A 19,601-nucleotide genomic window follows, 5' to 3' on the forward strand; every position below is an offset into this window, starting at 1 on the left:
ATGGATTACTTACAAAAGCCCAGTATGCTTATAGACCAGCGCAATTTACTAGCACTGCATTAGTACACATTAATGATCAATGGTTAATATCTATGGATGACAGGAGTTGGGGCTGTGTATTCTTAATAGTATATATAGTATTCTTATTGCAAAGCTCAAATGCTCATTTGGATGAAATGTTGACTCTCTGGCAGAATACAGCAAGTATTTTTCAATGGCAGTTTTTCTCACTGCAAAAATATATCTTGCAGTGTTCCACAAGGGTGTTGATTGGGTCCATTTTTATTTTCAATTTTCATAAACGATTTACGATATGTGTTTAAAATGCCAATGTAGTTATGTATGCTGATGACTCAACTCTGTGCATCACCAACTTCAGCGGAGCTGAGAGACAATCTACATGCTGAGTTGCATCGCATTACCAAATGGGTGAGAATGAACAAATTAGTGCTAAACATGACAAAACTAAATGTATTGTATTTAGTGGTAGGAATTCTTGCTAACACCACTGCACTTAATCTCTTTATAGATGGGATATCAGTTGAGCAGGTCACTAACACCAAATTACTGGGTCTTAGATTAGATAATTTATTGTCTTGGTCTAATCAGACTGACATATGTTCCATCTTCTGTTATGATTGATTTTGTTCAGTCACTTGTTCTGTCACACCTGGAGTACTTTCCAGTTATTTGGTCAAGTGCTGCTGAGAAACATCTAAAAAAAAACCCTCCATTGTTCTTTCTGTGCTAATGTGTGTGAGACGCATAGACAATTATCATGGCTAACTGTGGAGGCTAAATTAAAATCTTGTCTTCTGTTACTCATGCAACATGTTGTTTGGATTAATGAACCATACTTCTTTTGTGAAAAACTAGTATATAGTGTTTTTGTCATGGGTATAATACACATCAAGTGAGCACTGGTTATCTGGTGGTGCCAAGTCCATGAACAAAATGTATGTATGTTCTTTATAGAGCTTCTTCTGCTTCTTGCTCCCCATTAACATCAGCCCAAAGTAGATTTTCTTTTAAAAAGTTACTAAAACAAAAATGGATGAATCCCATATAAATGTTATTGTAGTTTTTGCTGTTTTGGAACCTTTGATTGTTTTTATTTTCTTCTTGTTGTTGTGTATTTGTGACTATTTTGTTGGGTTTTTTTTTTAATTGTAGGTTACTATTGTTTATTGTTTCAAATGTAGCGTCATTTCACTTATTTTCTGATCTTCATCTTTGGCCTGCTGCCTTTTTTGTTTTATTGATACAGTGTGATTTTAATTATTGTTTGTTTTTATTGTTTTTGTTTTTGTGTGGACCTCAGGAAGACTAGCGACCACTTTGTGGAAGCTAATGGGGATCAAATAAAGAATTAAAAACATTTTTTTTATTTCAATTCTCAATCAAAAATTGATAGAAATGAGCGTTTGACTTCGACCTTCGAATCAAAAGCAGGATCTGCAATTCTCTTTCCTCTCCACTCCTGCCTCCTTGCACACGTCCAAATAAGAAAAACAACAACATTTCAGAGACGACACAGCATAGCTTACCGGTAGGCTGCAGCATTACTTTTCCAGACACCGTGGTGACTGCCAGAGTCGGACATGATGGAGAAACAACAGAACTGGAAAATCCTCCTGCTTCCCTGAAGTCACCAGTGTGGGAACATTTTGTCTTTCCCGTCAGTTGTGTAAACAACGAACACATCGTTGACAGAAAAACTACAGTTTGTAGGCTTTGCTACATACTTCAGTAAAGTTAGAAATATATTGACAGATTCGAACTTCCCGGATCAACAACTCATAAGCTAAACGTTATTAAAACACAAATGACGCCTCTTTCCTACCGTAGTAAGGTAGACGACGAGCTACAACCTAATTTCATCAAAATGAGCTGTTCTCCGAGCAGGGCGAATAACAGTGTTCTCTATGTACAGCCGGCTGTGAGACGAGTGCGTAGAGACCGTCTAAAAAGTGCAACAGTTAAACTTAGTTTCCTAAGTTAAAGTATTGCACTTAAGCCTGCACTGCGAAGAAACTCAAACTGTAGTACCCTTCTGCCATCTAGTGGCTCTTCTTTTTGTTTTTGTGTTTAACAGTTTGTTCCCAACTGACTGGTGCAATAAGTTATCATTGTTACATTTTAAATAAATGATTTAAATTTGACCATATGGCCTTAGTGTGTTATATCACACTTGATACCATGTAACCTATCTTTATAAAGAAGAATTTGAGAATGTAAATGACAGTTGTCAGGACATAAAACCAATGATCTGTTGATCTTTACAAATCGAGACTCCATAGTCTAATAATGGCATAGCTGTCTGTGCTGGAAAAAAAATGTTTAAATCGAATCGCATCGTGACCTTAAAATCTAAAGTCAAATCAAATCGTGTAATCGGAGAATAATGACACCCCTGATGATAAGGAAACATTGTGTTTGTGACGGAAGCCTAAGCCTGTGAGTGTATGTGTGTGTGTGTGTGTGTGTGTGTGTGTGTATGTGTATGTGTCTGTATTGGTGTGGGGGTGGTTGGGTGGAGCGGGGTCCTGTCTATCTCACATCCTTTCACGGGGATACTGAATTTCTAGCACCACACCTGGTCTATTCATATACAAAGAACCCACAACCCAGTTTATAGGTTCAAATAAACAAGAATATTACAGTGAGGAGAGAGAAGATAAGAAAAACACCATCACATGTGATAACGACACAGTAAGACCCTTTGAAGGGATATTATGATAGAATTGGAGATAATAAGAAAAATGACAAAGTGTGATAAGGCCGCTAAAAATCATAATAATTCCTTCTTTTGCATTACCACAGATTTTTTTCTTTTTTTTTTATTTCAACTAATAAAAACTGCAATACAATCTTCTGAAACAATTTTCAATTTCTGAAACAAGTGTAATGAAAGCAAATCAGCCCTGAAAATTCACAAACTCAGATCAATACGTACACAACCCGTGCTGATGCTGAATTTGAGTATCTCAGCTCTGTGCATCCTCAACAAGACATTAACCACCCGGATCAATAACATTCAAGGGCAACGAGCAGGAGAGGATGAACACCGAGTTATGTACGTTATATCATAACTTATAAATGATATGCATGCAGTATGAGTAGTAATCATTCACATATAAAAACAAGGATTTATGTATTTTTATGTAGCCTAGATTGTGATGACCTTTAGTAACTCCTGGACTATTGCACTTGATTTGCTGTTATCAGCAACACACGCTGCAAAACAGGAGTCAATCCCCACTGGGGAGATATTAGTAATCTCATAATAAAAGACGGTGACAGACTTACTTTAAGACGGCGCTGTCCCCCTGTCTGACGGTGATGTTGTCCTTTAATACAGAATCTCCGCTTCTGGCTGGAACTCCTGCAGGTACAAGGAATAACAATTTAAGTCCGAGGACGACAAGGCATTTTCCAGGCACCGCCAAATAGCCACGAATTCCCATGTTTTTATGTCACTGCGCAACTTCCAGGAAAACTTGAACCGTCGGGTATTCCGTTTGCGTCTTAAGCTGCGGACCGCAAATTCCACTTCACAAACAAGATGCCGTGTAGCCTGCTGGAATTGCGTTCGACCTAATTTGTGCTCCAAGTAAACAGGCTTCTTATGAAATAGCCTACTATCCGTATCGGCAAACGCAGGGGTAAAAGTGTCTTTCCACCCGCCAGCCGCTCTAGGAAACTGACTTCGGAGGAGAGAAAAGCACCGTGTTTCTCAGAGAAATGCGCACCGCCTCCTCCGCTTCAAACTGTAATCGCCGTGAAATGGATGCTCTGGCAGAGATGCATCAGCCAAGTCTCCTAGTATGTTTTTTTTTTCTCTCCCTCGGTGTTCTCTTTTCTTTTTGTCGTCTGAGTGAGACTGTGTAAAGCTGGGTACACTCAAAGCAAAAGGCTGAATTCGCTCCAGTGTCTTTTTTTTTTCCGCTAAGTAGGCTACAGCTCCTGAAGTCTCTCCCTCTCTCTCTCTCCCTCTCTCTCTCTCTCTCTCGCCAGGTAGCATCACTTGCCTGTACCATGAGGACCATATGGTCTGCAGCCTGCACTATTCTCACAGGCTATCCATAGGGGTTAGAGTGAGCTGGCTCTCTAAACTGGGGTACAGGGACCTTAGCAACATGACAAATAATAAATCATCATGTGACACATTTGATATGATTTAATCATAGTGAGCAGCCGTGCATATGAGAGGGTCATAGATGTTGATTTAGTTTCTAATTGTGTCAGTTGTCTGCGCAGTACACATGGAGATGGTGAGACTTGTGAACAGTACATATTCACTCTCATACTAATTGGGATCACTTGTAGTGCAGCCGCTGTCAATGGGGGTGACCAGCTGGAGCACCCAGGGGCCTTGAGGTCACAGGATAAAGAATTGTTAAATTTCACTTGACACAATCCCAATCAGAGAATGAATCTGGAAAATTATTCTAATAACAGGTTTCACACTGGCCACTGTTTAATCTCGGTAAGTGTAGACTTGAAACAGAGCTTTTGTTGATTTACTGTTGAATAATTTAAGATAGAGGTCCTTGGGACACAATCTCTTTAAATGGGAGTCCATTGTGTATTGATTTGACAACCAATGACATGAAACAGGTCAAGAACCCTTTATAGTGAATTTAACTGTAGTGTGTATTCACTGTTATCCTCAAGCAACAGAATGACACAGACCTACAAACAAAAAATAGTTTTGCTTTGGGCTTTGTGTAATAAGACTTTTTTCAGAGGAGGTCTGTGACCTCATGTGCATCTATTCATGTGTTCTAAATGGTTCTTAACCAAAAGGTCCATGCTTACTGCTTTGTAATAACTTAATTGAAATTTTGTTTGAGAATATGCAGCACAAAGCACAATATCTACTGACATACTAAGGGTCGTAAGGTGGTCCCGCTTACCTAATCTTGAGGCTCTGTCTTGAAGAGGACCCTTGTGTCAAAATCTACTTTCAAGACCTTCATTATTTCAGTTTTGTGCTTACATGTTGCATATTTATAAATTCATTTGTGTATGGTCAAGTTACAATACAACAAACCTGGGGCAAGATAACATTCTGTCATAGATAAACTTTTTGCAGTGCACAGCTTTAGTTTAAAAAGGGGGCTAGCAGCTGATTTTTGCCCAGGGCTCCCCTAGTAGGTTAATCAGTGTGCCCATAAAGGAGCAAATCACATGGCCACCCTGTATGTGATGAACAGCCAGTCATGGCCCAGTGAGTTCAATAAAGAGTCTATCACCTGTATTACCTATATGTTTCTTGTGAAAAATTCATGAGGAGAAGTGTGACATGCTGTAGTCTAAGTTCAAATTTATTCATTTAGGGAACAAAAATCTACTGTATGGGGGTTTTTTTTCAAGTCAAGAACTCTCAAATTGACGTAAAATAGTTAATTTTAATGAAATGTTATCCCATTGACCTCTGCCTGGAAAGATCTGTATTGATGTCTTTAATTAAAAGCTGCATAACCATCTTGTAGAGTTAAAAAGGCAGAAGCTGGAAACCTTTGATCAAAAAGTCACATTCGAAGTTGTAGTAAAAATTAAATACCTTACCACTTTTAAAGGCTGCTGGGAGTCCTCGGGCCTCGCTTTTGTAAGGTGTCATTTAGACTTAACAGGTGGATGATGGGTAATTTATTCTGAAAATTCAGCTCATGTGTCTTTTTGATGGTTCGGCTGAGGAGGAGAAGTAACTTTTGGTGAAAGTGTGAAAGTTGCTGCAAGTCTGTGAACCTCACTGAATCACATTCACTTTGTTTACTAATGTGCTCCTGCATGTGCTGTTTCTCCCCTTCCCCATCTGTATGCATGCATGGGATGCTGGCCACTAGGGATGAGAGTGGCACTTTGCTGTGCATCTAACAGCAGCACTCAGAATTACTATGACAGCGTTCGAGTCTCATGAGAAGACTGAACAAGATAATTTCTTTACCTTAACATCAATTTGGCACGCTGTTAAGATATTGGATGGGAGGCAACAGATGACACTGCACTGACAGCTTTGGGTGCCAAGCGCTGGGGAAAGATACATGTGACACACCGCATTGTTCTTGTCTTGTATCAAATGTTTGTACAAGTGTGAAAGCACTGATGGCTCGTATTTGCAGGCTACAGTCTGTTGTGTTCATCATTCGCGTCTAAAAGCATAAAAGCCTTTCTCTTGTGCGCCGCATGACACGGTGCCACAAAGACAATAATATCATTTAGCAGGTGTGACGATTTTAAAAGATTTTATTGCCCACTTTCTGGTAGTTGCAACAGTAGAGCAGACAAACTTTAGCACAATGGAAGTGTCATTAACCATACAATATATTATCCACTTTGTCCTGTGTATATGTCCCATTTACTCTGTCTCCACCATTTTAAGGCAGCAAGTAAACACCATAAATTCCCCTGATTCAAATTCCAGGAAATGTACAGATAACATACATGATTAGTTAAGTAAAAGCCTGAGGTATTCAGGTTAATGTAACATATGAGCAGTCCATCACATTTAACTGTTGTTCAGTTTACTGGATGGTTGTTATTGAGGAATTATGATGATGTCTTGGGCCGGAGAAATTGGGCAAAGATAAGACTTAATTAAAATTATATCTGCCTGGGATGCAACACAAGTCCTGACGATGCGCGCGTCTTAATGGTTTTTAAATTAAAACTCCTCCCTGACCTCAGCAAAATCTAAGATATGTGGTCTTAATTAGAGTCAAGGGTACAGTGAGGGGGTGTGCTCAAGCACTTGCTCACAGACGGGGGTGTCTCAGTTGATTAAGACTGCAACATTTAGTCATGTGATGTCACTTAAACACCTTGGTGGCCACCATTATCAATGCACTGTGAGGATGAAAAATGGTAGCAATATAATCATGAGGAAGGATTGCAGGTATATGCAATATTTCAGCAATCAGCTCCACACGGTGGTGTTCTGAGGATAAAATAAGACTGCAATCCATTTCAATCCATGTCATGTGCATTATGTTTTTGACCCTCATTGTTCTGCCGTACAGCAGGTCAGGTACATCCGCTGACCTTGCCAGAGATCCACCTCGAGCGAGGGTGCCAAGCATGCAGAAATGACAAATTAGAATGGCATTGTTTGTCGCACGGCCCACATGAATCATTCTTGATGTATCACACAAACAAGGATCAGAGGAGAGCAAAGGAAAAAAAAAGACTCAACTCAGTGGCCTAGATCAACTACCCATGCTCAAAAATAGGAGGGGGACATATTGATTTTAACATGCTCAAATGAACAAAGCCATTTCACTTAAATCAACGTCTTTTTGATTGGTTGCAGCCGTATACAGTCCAGCTCTTCCTGGCAGATTGCGTTTCTCATTTATTTCACTTATACATGCAGTGACATTCACATAATTTCCTGCTGTGTCGCATTAACACCGGACTCTGGGTGGTTTATTCAAACAATCCATGCTAATCTTCATTCATATCATGCAAGGATGGGCAGAGCTAGCAGACAATGGACCGGCCTCTGACCAAAGCAAGCTAATACCCAAGCAAAAACATGGGTAGACTGAATAAAGAGTGCTCACTCAATGGATTCAGTCATCTGCAGAAGCCTGGATTCCACTGGCACACGAATGCTAATGTTACGCAACTTCTCCATGACAGGCTGACAGTCTGGGGTCAATCATTTTGTAAAATCTCTTACTCATATGTGAAAATAGCAGGAAGCAGAAACATTGTATTCTTTTGTGTTTGATGGTTACATTTATTTAAAGCGACCCTGTGGATTTTTCCTGTAAACAAACAAAATGTATGTTTACATTGAGTGTTTGAGTCACCACAATGCATTGTATGTATCCCTGAGGTGTAAGAAATGTGTTGAATGTATTTCCTTCCTCATAAAACATGTGCAAAGGCAATTTTCTAAGTATTTTAAATCCTGTATTGTTCACATCCACGTTTTCTAGCTAACAGTCTTCTTCTACCCTGCCAGTGCTGATGTATAGCTGTGTTTCTTGGTGCATTACTATTTGTAACCCACATAAAATTACCAGTAGTTATTTCTGGCGATCCCACGACTGGTCGCTAGAGGGAGCTATAGCACATAGCAGTGCTATCGATTCAGACTGTATTGTAGAGAGTAAGAGGCAAAACCACGGAGGAAGAGACAACTCACACTGCTGAAATAAACTTGTAGAGAGAAATCTTAAGAGCTTCAATGAGCACCTTTCTAGAGACATTTTGGTTTTCATTTCCCTTTTTTGTCATTTTGTTGATTGTGAGGGCGAAGGATTATTTTGATGCTGGTGTACCCGCTTTTGGATTTAATCCGTGAATCTCCGGTGAGTTGACGTGCTAAAGTAGCATAGTAAGCTAGCGGTTAGCCCAGTGTAAGCAACCATTCTGTGTTATTGTTTTAGATGACTGCATTTATTTTTATGTTCTTTACCTTATGAGTACCGTAAACCAAACGGAGATGTTTATATAAGAGTGAAGAAATGTTTTTTTGAGTGTTATTTTCTGTTGTGCTACAAAGGATGATGTAAACATGAGCGGTCTTTGACTAGTGACACCGCGAACGCCATTTTGTTTTCCTTCCTGTAGTAACGAGGCGGGTTATGACGTTAAGTGAGCAGCTGGTTTTACTGTGGCTAGTTTTCACTGAAGATTCACAGCTGAATGTGAGATGTTATTGCATTTAGGTTCACAAAGGACCATAAGATTTGTGTTTTTTCTATGTGCTGTTAAATACATTTGCTAAATAATTAATTGAGTTAAGCCATTCATACAGAGAAAGAGTAAGAAAAATATGGTTACTTAAAGTAACAAAATTATTGAACAATAGTGATGAGAGATATTTTCCCTGCTGTGTGCAGGTTGTTTTTTTCTGAGGTCATTTCCGAGGAGGAGGAGGTCCGGTTTTGCGAGTCAGGATCCATACCAGGGGCAGAGAGAGTATCCAGCCTGCTTTCTCATCGTACCTGGAATGACAACAGCCTTACTCCTGGACGGATGAGCATATGACATCTCAACATACACACTACTCAGGTAGCAACAACAACGCACACACACCTGAACTGAGGAGAACTGAAAAGAACTGTTTGAACTGTTTCTGCAGACTGATAAACAGGAGGAAAACAGGAAAAAGGACTAAAACAGCAGCATTTTTGAGGCAATTTGAGTTGAGAGTTTATTTTCTACTTTTTTGTTGTGTTGTAATAAATGGAGTTATTTTCATATAATTAGGTCTGTACCAGTATATACTGCCTCCAGGAAGTAGCCATATACTCACACTCTAAAGTCTGACATTACCAAAAGCCCCCACTTTCTCCCGCATACTCTGTTTTTATGTCACCAGACTGCCAGCAATGAAAAATAGAAGCATTACAACCTTAAACTTTATTAAAAACTTCCTTGAGTGCAATGTGACAACGTTTAGCTGCTTTTAGCAGAGGTGGTGACTGACTGACACGTTTGTCCCTGGGGTATTACTATGACGGGTATTACGACTTGACTGCTGATACTGATAGCAGCTCTCGTACAGACTCAACTGCCAATCGACACATCCCGTACATGCTGATCTGCTGCCGTATGCTGGAGAACACTGCTCACGACTTGCCAGATTCATTCATGTACCAGAGTCAGACAGTGCATGTTAGCCTGTTAGCTTGTTAGCCTGTGAATACTTCACTGCTTACAGACTTTGGAGATTCTCTCTGCTGCAGTTTGGTTGATAGACTACTAATCCTGTTAATTTTTTTGTTTGTTTTGATTGAAATGTTTATTTTGGTATTTTTCTTTATTTACTGTAAAAGTCATACCCATGTAGCATCAACACAATTATCACTAAGTAAATAAAAATAATATCAGCTGTACATACAGCCTAATATTTCAGGAGGATAATGAAGCATAAATGAATTTACTACCACTTGATACACACACATCTGGTTAGAGTATCCTGCATTATATAGTGGCCTTAGAAGTGCAACACCCAGTACTGGAAAACTCGAGGTGCCATGCCATTGGTTCAACTTCCCATTACTCCGAAACCCCAATAGTTCGAAAAAACTTCCCATTGATCCGAAAGCCTATTAGTCTGACGGCCCGTTGTCCTGGAAACAAAAGCCTGCTGCTCTGAAAATACACACTAACCCTAACCCATGTGAAAATACACGAACATATTAAGGACAAAAGACGACAGAGATAGCACCATTGGAACGCTTAACCATAAATAATGAGTGTCCATCCGCCCCCCCCCCCCCCACTCCCACCACCCCAGTTCAGCACCATGGATAGAGTTTTAAGGATTTTTGGTTTTATTTGGTCAATATCAATCAACACGTATAATCTATGGAATAGAATGGGGAAGAAGAAATACAAGATATTAAATGTGAGTAATAAAGTAATTTTTAAAATGTTTGTTTATTTGTATTTTATGTTGAGAGGCTGTAGGCTAGCAATTCTAACCATCAAATAGAACAGAACTTCTTTAGTCTTCTTATTAATTATTATTATTATTATTATTAGATATTATCTCAAAATCAAAACTAGGGGCAAGTATGTGTGTTAATTTCAGAAAACAGGGAGACTAGAGTGGTAAACTGTCCCTTAAACATCCCTCAAGTCCTCCTGGTAATCACCTCTGTCAACTTGTGATTTCTGATTGCAGGACATCATGGTTACTTCAGAAAAAAAAATCAGTGAACAGGATTGCTGATCAATTAGAAACAACTAACTGCTTTGTTATTTAACTTGAACTGTCTGAAGTGTGGGGCCGGCTGGGTTTTCTCTTTGAGAACAGACTGATTGCTTCTGTTGTCTGTGGTAAAATGGTTTTTTTTGTTTTTTTGTTTTTTTTCAAATCAAATAGCAACTTGATTCAGGCCTGTTTTATACTGTGCGGCAGCTTAAGTGCTCCTGGCATAGAGAGCTGCACATGATTCTAACTTTGATCTCAGATAACTACATCTGCCTCAGTCTTGACTTATCAGACAGCTTTAATCAGACGCCTTCACTGCAGTCACAGCATGTGGAACAAAAGGCTGTTTATGTCTGTAGCCAGCTTTAAAATGTAACATCGGCCTTTCTCTGCTTTCAAGGAGTTGTGTTGGTCTTTGTCGCATCTGATCCAACCCAGGTGTTCTCTCCCTTCTAATGGGCGCGCCACGTGTTTGCGAAGTCAATCAATGTATGCATAACGTGAAGGGGATGAATTATTTAAGAAGCTGGTACCTTTTAAGTGATTTGAATGTTCAGACATCCTACGTTATCAATAGGTGTTATATTCTCACTGTTCCCAGCAGGTAAGCGTTCGCAGATATGATGATACACTATCAGACGCTCCTCCACTGACCTCTGCATGACTTTCCTGTGCGCGCGTGCGTCGGAATTAAAAGTGTGCGCACAAAGACATGGCATTGATATAGACCATGTTAGTAGGGGTCTTAACCGCTTGTTCAATTTATGAAAGGTTTTTTTTTTTTTTTCATTCAATCTGTCAATATCCCAACAATTTTTAGCAGCTCTATTGACTACAAGTAATGGACATAAAAGCTGCTTGAAGGTCAAAGCTAAATCCTCTTGCATTAAGGCATCTCGCTTTTATGAGAGCCCAGAAAATATGAAAGGCATCAACAAGGACCTAGTGCGTGTTAGTGTGCGTGTGTGTGTGTGTTTCTACGGTCATGCTAGCATATTTGTACTCTTAACTTCAAAAGAGAATGAACTTGATCTCTTGAAACTTTTCATCTCTACAGTATTATATTTGACATGTCAGAAGAAAGAAGTAATCGGGAGTTCATGCATACCTGTCAAGTTAACATGACTGAAACCTCTGAGGTCAGTGATTGAAATCCATGAGCCAACCCCGCCACCCCCACACACACACACACACACACCCACACACACACACACCCACACACGAAAAAAGACAAGTGCAAGCATATTGTTCCACTTGTTGCATTGGCGCAGCAAACAGGTTGGCCCCGTAGAGATAAGAAGTTGTTCAGTGATGAAGGTTTTTACCTGCTGAATATTGGACCGTTGTTGGCTAACGTTAGTATAACTGCAACGCAAACATAGTGAGCCACACTGAGCGAACAATGCTAACAATGCAGTCTCTCCAGCTTTGCTCCACTCATGCTCAGTGGGTTAGTTGCTCCACCACAAAATCGTTGTGATTGGCTGCTCCACCAGAAGGTGTAGAGCATTGATTTGTTGTTGCACGCTTTCAGTTCAAACAGATGATGATCGGTGTGTTCACAGACAATCCGTGAAAAGTGCTGCCTTAACCTTGTTGCACTCTGTGCTTCAGCCTGTCTCAACTTGGGAAAAAACAAACAAACTGCTGTTCCTTTGCTTAAAAATCACAATTTTACATCAGTGGAAGTGAAGACGAAAAGTTAGCATGAGGAAAGGCATATGAGGCATGAGATCTCACACACACAAGAGTCTCAGGCTCATTGCGTGATAGTTGGCAGCCCTGGTTCATGTAGTCCTTGTCTCACATACATCCTTCTGGTTAGAATTAAAACAGTGTGGGAAGTGGTGCCCTAAAGGTTAGACAAGCAAGCTTGTGACAAGAAGGTTGTTGGTTCAGTCCCCCAGACCGGCAGGATATATCTGGGTGGGGGGAAGTGAAAAGCATTGTGTTGCCCCTCCCTCATTACCACCAGTGAGGAGCCGCTCAGTGGCCAGCAGATCAGATTGTGGTTGTACTGGACAGCTTCCAGTTGTGAATGTGTAACTGTGTGGATGTGATCAGAGTGTTCCTAAAAGAGAAAGCATTGACTCCCCCCCCCCCCCCCCCCCCCCCCCCCCCCCCCCCCCCCCCCGAATAAATAAAAAGGTGAAAACTAGAATTCGGTGCTGGGTAAATGGTATGGATAATGATGGCATTTAAACATTACCTAGGGGGAAAAAACACTTGTGTGTTCGGAAAAACAGATAAGACTAATGAAGAGCGAAATGATCTGGCAGTATTATGTTTACACCAAAGACACTTTCACAACAGCTCCATCAGTGAACAATTGCTACCTCTCTCCTTAACCAACAAAAGTAACTTTCTTTTTTTCAAAAAAAATCCAATATTATGGGTCATTTACACAAACTTTAATTAGTAAAAAGTCACTTTGGTAAAATTGTATTTATCAACAGGGTCCCATTGTGATTCTTACAGAGACAAAGTCAACATGGCCGCCATTTCAGCCTTAATATCTGTTTCATCCACATTAAATTGTTCATTTGTATGTATGCAAATATAGCTGTCTTTAACCCTCAGGTTATAAACAATTTAGATGGTGACAATAACAGTGTCCATTCAGAAGTGAGAGGAGCGGCTCCCAGTAATGCTTATTTAGGCAGAAACTGCCATCCCAGAGATGGATTCTGCACACTTCAAGGTGAACGCATCTGACTGAGGAATTTCCAATCAAATATTAGTGAAATGGAACTAATACATTGAGATAGAATGAATCAACCACTCAGATCATATTTGACACTGACATATGGATGGCGGTTTGGGAAAGTTTGGAAAATATCTACATGATGAGGTAATATTTAAGGAGAGGTTACACACAATTTCGGATAGTTAATCATCCAATTTCCACATCGGCAGGAGCCAATCAGAAAATTACATCAGCAATGAATTACTTGTCAGGGCCAGTCCAGTTGCCCTAAACATGGGAATGTGCTAACAGAATATACAGTATGTACCCCTATGAGGATTTGTTAGTTAATAAAAGCTCTATCTGAAAGAAGTCCTGGATGTCGATGCTTAGACATCCAGTAATGCTGCAGATAATCTCAACATTACCGTTCTTTTTTTTTTTGTTCAGCCGCTGCCCTTGGTAGCCACAAGCAAGTAAACCGTGGTAGACCTCAGCATATTCAAAATGTTAATGATTGCCCCTATTTGCAATTCACACTTGCCTGAGACACAGTGTTTTAAAAGTTCTGCCTGTAATGGTAGGCTATTTCACCTCTCGCATATGTGTAAATGTGTGGAAGATGGTCTAGTATACTGTGATGGCAACCTTCCCAGCGCAAAGGTAAGACTGAAAGAGAAATATCTAAAAATCTTTAAAGTATGTGGATGATGATGATGTTTGTTGCAACAAATATGCAGAAAGACAGAAATATGTGGTCAATGCAGTTAGAGTACAAGGCTGTAACACATCAATTTAAGTTAATTTGTGTGTTATGACAAAGCATTTTTTGCTTTTTGTGTGTTATTCCACACCATTTATTACCTGTAGTTACTATATTGTGAGTTTCTTTTCTTTTAAAATGTGATTTTAGCTTATTAGTTGGTAAAAAAAAGTTGCAAAAGGTGCAAGAGAGCACTGTTCAAGACCACTAAGTGGATATTTTTACTGTCACGTCAGGACATTTTACTGATCATTTCAACCCAAACCATGATCTTTCCCTTACCCCTAACCAAGTGGTTTTTATGCCTAAACCTAACCAACAGCATTAAGTGACATGCAAAAAGCTTAAAATGCATAGACATGACATTCGAATTGTCCTTAAAAGTGAAAGCTATTTATACGCCATCTCATGAGATCACATTGGAGTTGGAGGCTGAGAGAAAGTCTGAGAAGTTGTCCTTGGAAACGGCTTGGAAAAGGGCAGGCACGTTCAAAAAAATAGGACGCTGATGGTCCGAACTAGAACCCTGCGCAGGACTGTTTCCTTAATCCTGCTCCCACCCGCTCTCGGTGGATTTCTAACCATTACCACCCGCTCCCGCAATGTGTGTGTCCTCTCTCGCCCGCACCTGCAAACATTCTGACCAGTCACGTCCGCACAATAGAGTTACATTGATTTTGTGTCTTCTCTTGTCCCACAGGGGAAATTATTTTACTGTGTAGTATTAATAAAGAGACGTATATTTTGCTACGGTAATAACAGCAAAATTATGTTTAGTGCATAATTACATTCATACTAGTGCAATGATTACAGTTATATTGTGCAATAAGTAGGCTACCGCTGTTCTAGGGCAAAATTACATTGTATTTATTTAGCCAACTTATTATTTGAGAACACGTGTTGTTGGCTGTGGTTGTTTGTTTTACTGGGGTTGTTTTATTGTGTTTAGTTTGCGTGTGTCTCTTAACACACTGATGAGGAGTAGAACTCCTAATGATGATGTCATACGACTCCTCCGTTACCTCCTAAAAGAGCACAAAAGTAGTAATAACCTGCGGTATCGCATAACGTAATATGCACACATTGTTTGGTGTTTCTGTTCTTTGCTCGTTCAGGTGAAGTCGGCAGGTTGCAGCACTCATGAGTGTGCGTGTGTGTATGTGTGTGAGCAGGTAGCGGTATCAGGGATCACCAGGAGGAGTGCTGACTGAGCACTCAGCCCAGCTCTGTAAGAATCGGCCTGCAGCGCCGGCTAAATCCCAGGACCCGCAGTTTATTTTTTGACCGCCGCGCCCACCCACTGCAAAGTTAAAACTGCCTGCTCTTGGGTACCGGGGTACCTGCGGGATCCCAATCCCAATGCAGTCCTCTAGTCCGAACCACCGATGGTTCGGACACAAGCACATCACTTGAAGCCTGACAAGATGAATTCTCGTTTGATCTCGCAGTCGCTTTACAAGGTAAGAAAGAGGGGAAACTGAAAAGAAGAATTTGGAAAAAGTTTGTTCTAGAATCCTTCTGACAGTGATTGTGTGTGTGAGTGAATCTTTTCAAAGCTAAAATAAATAAAAAATTATTTGCACACATCAGTCCCTCAGGACAGAATATGTGGACATGCTATTCTGTCCAGTGAAAAGGATACTCCATCCAACATCTGCGTTACTGAGTTAGAACAAGGACGCAAGACACTCTCATGTAATTCACTCTGTGTATGGTGACGTCCACTGCGTGTGTTAAATGGACTGTACTTGTATAGCACCTTTTTAGTTTTCCGACAACTCAAAGCGCTTTTACACCACGAGTCACATTCACCCATTCATACACTGAATGGGTACTGCTAACATGCAAGGTCCCGATCTGCCCATCAGTATCTTGACCAAGGACACTTCGACATGTGGACTGGAGAGAATCGAACCGCCGATCATCCAATTAGCGGACGACCTGCTCTACCTCCTGAGCCACAGCCGCCCCTAATTTACAGCCCCTGTTACAGCATCCTATCCTTTTCTATCGTGCTGTCATACGTATATCAGTATATCAACATCATATTGGGGCTTTTAAACCACTAATGATTTGAGACACAGTCATAATGCTGCTCATCATTCCTAATGATGTTATGCTGTAAGTGTTGTATGAATCATTAAAAAAAAAAAAAGGAGTCAGTCAGACGCAACATATGAACACAGTCCGCGCTTTCTTTACTCATGTATGTACGGATCCTTTTTGTTCATCACAGAGTATGGCATTTCAAACTGCATTTGTATGAAATAGGCCACACAATTAAGATCGACCTTGAACTACAAATAGCTGTGTGCACTGTACTGTGCACAGATGCATGCCAATGGTCAAGGCCACACACGCCAATTTCACACAGGACCTTGGACCAACCCTGCAACGGCTCTGTTTGCCTGTGTGTTTGTGTGTGTGTGTGTGTGTGTGTGTGTGTGTTCGTTCCGATCCTACTGACAAAAACATCAGCCATAATGATCTGTTGGGAGGATTTGTTCTGTCACCAAATCCTTCACTGTATCATGAAATGATAACGATGTGAAAGTAATGGTGTTTAAAACCGTTCAAACCAGGTCAGGGAAACTAGTTTGCTCATAATGACCATTAAAAAAACTTCTTTTTTTTTAATTCTAATACATACAGTATTAGTGTATGTGACACTTTAGCAAACCATTTATTTTTCACTAATTGTGTGTTTATCCTCACTGAAGTGAAGTTGCTGGGTCATCCTTATGTCAGACTACACTGCGCCTTTTAGTCACTCACACACACACACACACACACAGCTAAGACCTTACCAAAGGCAACGGACATGCTGTCATGATTCATCTCCCGTGATTTTTCTCTCTCTCTCTCTCTCTCTCTCTCTCTCTCGGTTTCCCTGTCACACAAATTTGTTTCCAGCTAAAGATTAAGAGAGAAGGGACCGAGCAGAGTGTTAAAATTTATTTCCTTGTGCTCTTGATTAAACAAATTAAGTCATTACGGTGGAGTTGAGACTTCTCCGAGAACCGAGATCATAAACCTACTTTTTAGTTATTTCCGTATTTAATTAACTTAACTCAATAAAAATGTGATTGCTTTCCTGCATGTGTCACAGCAACACCAGCAAATGGCTCATTGGGGCATTTTGACTCAGCCAGGGCTGTTTTCTTTGGCCAACCAATTTCTGCGCTCACTGTATAAAAGTCTGGAAGGCACAATTACAACTGGCAATGGAAGGGAAAATGTTGGCATGAGAAGAAAAATTAGGTGTAATCTCACTCATTTTTCTTATCTGTGGGAGTCCAAGAAGCCTGAGAGGGTAGAGTATTTCCCCAGATAAAAGCCAAAACGATATCCCACTCACACAAACAGCAATGCAGAACTACATAACAGCCTTTACTATCTCCACTTGGTATCCTTATTGGTTTGTTTTGAATTCATTGGGGCCAAACCGTTTTCCCCTTCATCTCTGAGTCAGGTGGATTTGGCCTTCAGTAAAAATTCCACATTTTTATGGTGATTATTTTCAGTATTATGTCATCATTTTCATTCCTCTTCTTGCAGCAGCAAAAGCACTCACAGATAAGACAGTGCAGGTCCAGTGATTGAAGACATTTGCAATGGCATGACTCGATTAATTCCACACACTAGATCTTAATTAACTCAGCATAACCATACAGATGATTTGTGTGCCGATGGGATTTCGTCAATGGGGATGATTGCTTGAAGTAGATATGCTCATTCAATATTCATTATCTCCTTGTCCCATTTTCTCACGGGGCAGAGCAGGTCCTTCCCGAGATCAAGATATCTTCTTTATGCCTTCAAATGCATAAAGAGTTAGATTTGAAGCCTTCATGTTAAATTAATTCTACAAAAAAAGTGTGAGCTATTTTAAAAATTAATCAGTCATGAAATGTTTTCTCCCCTTCCCTTAACCTTCCCTGTGAATCAAACATGCAATAAACATATTCAAACGTTTATTTAATGCAGTGAAAATTGGTTGTGAAAGCCCTAAATTCTTCCCCGAGTCTCACATGTCTGATTTCAGGGCCAATGTGTTTGCACTGAATAGTATTAGAGAGCTAGGAATGCAATGTGGCGCCTTCCATTTTCTGTATGTCTGTAACAAAGATGAGTGAAAAGGCTCAGAGGATGGATTTATTATCCTTATCAGAAGCCCAAAGAGAAGACAAATATAAACCATTCTTCTGCTCTTGGCCCCTCAGCACAAAGCCTTGGGGAGTGGCATGAAGACAGCAAAAATGTGTTTAAAAAGTGTGTTGAGGGGAAACGCCACAGTGTTGCTCATAATAATATGATCAAGAGCACAGCACAATAGGCTCTTCTCTAAACCTGTTATTGTTTCCATCATATCTGCACTGACAAACTGTGGTGCAACACTGTGGTCCTGAACAGTGCTACCTCCTCTCATCTGCTCTGTGTGCACACCGAAAACAAAAAAAGAACTCTGTTTTAATGGTGTCTTGCTTTCCTTATTCTACATATTTGAGGTGTTGAATACTTATAAAAGCAGGCATTCTGAACCAGAACAAAAATGGAAACAGAAGGTCATTTGAACCCATACATGCACATAACCTCCATAATAGAAAAATAAATCCCATTTTGTCAATTGTGTCACTGCAAAAGTTTTTAAAGCTGATTTTATAGGATGCAGAAGATGTAGTGTCCAAAAATATGCAATGATGGTAGAACTAGGGGAACTGCATAATGACTAATTAAGATTTTATTTAATCCTTGATAAAAATACACTTAAGGCTCCCTGACAACTTAGAATGATCTTCTATCATTAAATATGGTAAGCTATTAAAACTCATTGTACTCAATAAATGAATGCATCACATACGTCATTTTGTCTTTGAAACATACAGTAGATGTATTTGAGAAATAATTGTAAGTAAACAAACTACAGGAATATGTGAACTTTTTATCTGTAAACAACAAGCCTGCACAGATCAGTAATGGTGAGAATTATCCATGATTACTGGTACAGTTTGCTGATCAACAAGACTAAGAACACACAGTCTGAGAACCTTGAATGTCTGAAGTTTGTGCAAATCCATCTTGTAGATGTTCAGATATTTCACTGGATATGTGAAAAGTTTGACCTGCAGGTGGCACAAGATTAAAAAGTCAGGGGATCAAAATAGGATTCATCATTTGACTGGACACACCACTAGTGTAATTAAAATGCATTTCACACACACACACACACACACACACACACACACACAGTTTGTGTTTGGCATTTTAACCCCTAAGCTACGTGGGAGCCTCCTATGAGGCTGTACTTATGCACAGTGATGCTTTGAGTTAAATGCTAAAATCTGTGTGCTAACATGCTCACAATGCTGGTGTTTATTTGCTGAGCGTAATGCTAATCATGTTCATCCTCTTAGTTTAGCTTTTACAAATGAGAAAATTAGCATTTGCACTGAAGACTGAACACGAGGTAC

At 40.0% G+C, this 19,601-nt stretch overlaps 1 protein-coding gene and 1 long non-coding RNA gene across 3 annotated transcripts in view; one reads left to right on the forward strand and one right to left on the reverse strand.

Annotated features, from left to right (window-relative positions):
• opcml (opioid binding protein/cell adhesion molecule-like) overlaps nt 1-19,601 on the reverse strand; it is a 351,351-nt gene that overhangs the window by 199,538 nt on the left and 132,212 nt on the right. Inside the window, exon 2 of one of the 2 annotated variants that reach the window (XM_044370030.1) lies at nt 3,310-3,385. In XM_044370030.1, the coding sequence (XP_044225965.1) occupies nt 3,310-3,385 (76 nt within the window). Of the gene's footprint in view, nt 1-3,309; nt 4,239-19,601 lie in introns of those variants that run through there. The other variant, XM_044370029.1, reaches the window with a different exon arrangement.
• LOC122995061 lies at nt 7,564-9,857 on the forward strand. The gene is made up of 2 exons (XR_006406709.1): nt 7,564-8,324; nt 8,859-9,857. It is a non-coding gene; the product is annotated as an uncharacterized LOC122995061 (long non-coding RNA).

This window comes from Thunnus albacares, chromosome 13 (genome assembly GCF_914725855.1).
Source record: "Thunnus albacares chromosome 13, fThuAlb1.1, whole genome shotgun sequence".
Lineage (NCBI taxonomy): Eukaryota > Metazoa > Chordata > Actinopteri > Scombriformes > Scombridae > Thunnus > Thunnus albacares.